The sequence below is a fragment of the Echinops telfairi genome, unplaced genomic scaffold (assembly GCF_000313985.2).
Source record: "Echinops telfairi isolate 266 unplaced genomic scaffold, ASM31398v2 ScPeMD7_655;HRSCAF=1070, whole genome shotgun sequence".
NCBI lineage: Eukaryota > Metazoa > Chordata > Mammalia > Afrosoricida > Tenrecidae > Echinops > Echinops telfairi.
Window position 1 is genome coordinate 17,126,573 of NW_022104553.1, and position 4,038 is coordinate 17,130,610.

The following is a 4,038-nucleotide window of genomic DNA, read 5'->3' on the forward strand; positions in this document are numbered from 1 at the left end:
AGGATGACCTGCAGTACAGAGGGGTCACTTCCAGATTTCCACATCCTCCCACATAGCACCTGAGTCTTAGCTTGCACAGCCACCCCCTAGGCCAGAGCAGAACTGTTCCATAGGGTCTCTGGGGCCGAATATTCCCCAGCGGCTGTGGGTCTTTCATGGACGTCAACTGCCAAGTGACTCTCCCCTCGGAAGGGTCGGGGGCTTCTAACCACTAAGTTTTCTTTCGTTTAGCGGCCAAGCGCTCTAACGCCTTCAGGACTAGGGAATCCAGGCTGCCAGCCTCTTCCTCCCGGAGGGCCCCAGGCGTGGCCCCCAGACCCTGCGCACCTTGCATCTTGCGCCGGTGAAAGCGAGGGGAGCCCAGGAAACTGTTGCGGATGGAGTTAAGACGACTCCTCCAGGCGGCGCCCCCAACGCCACCACCTGGACTTGGGGGTGGTGTTGTCCCCGGGGTCCCTGTGGGGCTGGCCCGGGGCGTGTGCAGGGGCGAGTGCAAGGGGGTCCCTCCAGAGGAACGTGGTGAGCCTGGCGGACCAGGCAGGGGTGTGGAGCGGGCACTTGGGGGCGGGGGCTGCTCCCCGGTGCCCCCACCCCTGGGACCCCGAGAAGGCAGCGTCTGTGTTTTGGAAGTCGGGGAGCCCCCGCCCCGGGCTTCATCTCCAGCGCCGGGTTCGGGCGAGAAGGAGAAGACTGGACTCTGTGGACGAATGCAGACAGGAGTGGACAACTCCCAGGAGTTCCAGGGGCCTCTGCTGCACGTGTGCATGGAAGCCGCCCCAGAGCACTCTGGGATTTGTAGTCCAATTACTCCCCCCCTCCCCCCCAGCTAACAACGGGTACAAAAGAGTCGTTCAATTAACGTTTGTTAAATAAGTACATGAACCCTTCAGACACTCTGAAATCCCAATCCTACAGAGGAGGGATAGGAACCACTTGACTTGAAAAATACATATGAGCTTTTGGGTCTTTGTTCTTACAGAGAAGGGGGGGCACTGTTTCATGGCCGCATGGGAATTGTAGTTTTAATTTCTCCATCTTTGCTTCAGCCTCTTTACCCACTTTAGAAAAAAAGTTGCCAATGAGTTGATTCCGAAGCCGGGTGACCCCACATCTGCGTCAGAATAGAGCTGCACCACACAGGCTTTTATAAATGGATTTTTTTGGCAGGGCGAATAGATCACCAGGCCTTTGTTCCGAGGCACCGGTGGGTGAACTTTAACTGCCAACCTTGTGGTCAGCAGCAGAGCGCTTCAAACCCAACCAGACACACAGAACCCATCTCAAGGCTCTCCCCAGCGACGCTACAGGGCAGAGCTGAAGTGTTCCACGGGGCTTCCAAGGCTACATCTTTACGGGAGCTCACAGCCTCAACGTCTCCTTCGAAGCGGCTGGTGAGTTTAAATCGCCCACTTGGTGATTGATTAGCAGCTCAGCACGTCGCCCATTGCCCACCTGCCCCCCCAACCCTCACCCCCGGCTCCTCCGCAGAGCGCTCACCCTGTAAAGCCACCAGGGACCTGGCCTTACCCGTGGGCTGCTCAGGGGACTGGATGACAACCCGGTGGATGCTCCACTGACGCTACGTGATCTGGTGAAAATGCAAAGCAACCATCAGGTGCGAAGGCTGCAAAGGTTCAGGTGGCCTCCCCCTTCCACAGCGCTTCCAGGGGAGGAAATGATGTCATCCCCCACCCCACCCCACGCCCCCCACACCTGGACCTCCTGACTCCCCCTGGGGGACAGGGGTTCCCACCTCTGGCTATGCTGGGCCATCTCCAAGGCCCGTCGAGTGGGCACTGGGGAGCCCCCGCCTCCAGCATCGGTGATGCTCAGGACCTCCATGGACTTCCGCTCTGGCCGCCGTTTCCCGTGCCGGCTCAGCATGGGTGAGTCCACTCGCTTCCGGGGTGGGTCTGCAAAGGGGGGAGTTTTCAGTTCGCTGGTGACACTGGCCAGCTGCCTCTTATCTTAGGTCTCAAGGGGGGAGGGCAGTGGGGACTGAGGGCAGGGAAACGGAGACCGAGCGTGGGGTGGGCTTGGACAAGAGCCACAGCACAAGGCCCTCCCTGTTGCGACTGAGGACAATTCGGCGGATTCCGTTTTGACTTCTGCCTGCCCATAGGGGTTTTACAGGTTGTGGTCCTCGTGGGAGCAGGTCTCTTCTCCCTCCGAACGGTTGGTGAGCTCACCAGGCCGACCCTTCACTTAGCAGTCGAGCTTGTAATCATCACCCAACCAGGACACCAGTCAGGGCCTAAGAATCTAAAACCCAGCCCGGGGCTTGTATCGCCTGCCTGGAGCGCGGGCTCTGGGCCTTCTCACCAACGTCGTTGCGTGGAGGCAGGTCCTGGTCCTCGCAGCTGGGATACCGCTCCTTCCGGTCCAAGAGCAGATAGTAGATCATCTTTTCTTGGTTCTCCCTGAGACGAATGGGGTGGGGGGTGGGGGTGGGGGAGGACAAGACTGCAGTCACGTACTAGGGGGTCTCACTCCCACCTGCCATAGCTCGCGCAGGCCCCACTTCACACAGTGTCTCGTTTGTTTTTCAAGACATCCATTTCTTTGGCTTCTTTTGTCTCGTTTTAGTCACTAAAATAACAGGCCCTAACATCTGAGCACTTAATCCTGAACAACTCAAAAACCAAACTCACTGCTGTCAAGTCCACTTCGACCCACAGCCACCCTACGGGACAGGGCACAGCTGCTCCCAGTGGTTTCAGAGTATAAATCTCTGTAGTAGTAAAGAGCCCCCCTTAGGGGCTCAATAGAAAGTAAATGTTGAAAAAAAATAATGGCAACATATAGACAAATATGCTTGATAAAATTGACGTGTGGATTGTTATAAGAGCCCCAACAAAATGATCTTTTAATTTTTTTAAAAAAGGGAAAAGAAAAGCCAAAAAAGAGCCCCCCAGTTTTTCTGCTATAGAGCGGCTGGTGGTTCCGAACTGCTGACCTTATGGTTAGCAGCCCAACAAATAACCATTATGCCCCCAGAGGTCCCTGAAGTATCTTCTAACTACTCACCATGAGCTCATTCATTTAATTTCCCTGAACAACTTTATGAACTTGGTCCTCTTATTACGCACCACTTTCGAGGAGGGTACCAAGGTAATCCACCCAGCGTCACACAGGTGGCAACTCCTGGCGACCCTCTGTACAACAGCATGAAAGTGCCCGGTCCTCCCTCACAGTGGTCTTATGTTCGAGCTCATACGTGCAGCCACTGTGCCAATCCATCAGTGGAACGTGTTCCTCTTTTTCACCGTCCTCCTACGTTACCACGTATGATGATGTCCCACAGGGGACCAGTGACCTTCCAGAAATGCCGTTACTGCTAGTGTGTGGCGTGGAGTCTGTTCCAAACTCTAGAGACGCTAACCGGCAGAGTAGACCTGTCCTATGGGGTTTTCTGGGTTGGGTCTGAACGACCCCCAGATTGGTAAATGAGTGCTTAATTGCTGCATAACCAGGGCGGTTGTGTGACACCGCCCCCCAATATATTACTGTTTGATTCTTAGGCTGCCTTTGTGTGGGTCAGGGCATCTATTCCAGAACAGTGGACCATTCTTCCTCTTTCCCCGCGGCTCCTGTCGCCCCCTAGTGGCTGCATCCCGTAACGACGCCACGCGGGAATCGTAAGCCCCGCCCACCAAGCGGCCTCGAGCAGGCGGCCGGGACGCGTCTGCGCGTGCGCAAAGGTCCCTGTGCGCCCTCTGCCGGCGGCCCGAGGGCGGTGCAGGATCGGGCTGGGTTTGGGGGGGGTCTTACTCCTCGCTCCTCAGCTCGCGGTGCAGCCGCTCCCGGTCCCTGAAGCAGCCCAGCGACGCCATGCTCTCCAGGACATCCGGGTCCAGCTCTCCGTTGGATGGAAGGCTGCGCATGGCTACCCGGCGGCCTGGGGCTGGTTCCAGGCAGGGGTCCGGCTCGTGTTTCCCGCCCCTGGGGAGGGCAATCCGGCACCTGAGTCCTGACCCCCAGCCCTCCTCCCTCAGACCAGGAGTCCTGACCCCCAGCCCTCCTCCCTCAGACCAGGAG

At 57.3% G+C, this 4,038-nt stretch overlaps 1 protein-coding gene across 1 annotated transcript in view; it reads right to left on the reverse strand.

The window, feature by feature from the left end:
- BRSK1 (BR serine/threonine kinase 1) overlaps positions 1–4,038 on the reverse strand; it is a 30,011-nt gene that overhangs the window by 4,396 nt on the left and 21,577 nt on the right. The window contains exons 7-11 of the mRNA XM_045292383.1: positions 3,772–3,942; positions 2,323–2,420; positions 1,754–1,913; positions 1,528–1,588; positions 236–697 (exon numbers count right to left, since the gene is read on the reverse strand). Of these exons, the coding sequence (XP_045148318.1) occupies positions 236–697; positions 1,528–1,588; positions 1,754–1,913; positions 2,323–2,420; positions 3,772–3,942 (952 nt within the window). The remainder of the gene's footprint in view (positions 1–235; positions 698–1,527; positions 1,589–1,753; positions 1,914–2,322; positions 2,421–3,771; positions 3,943–4,038) is intronic.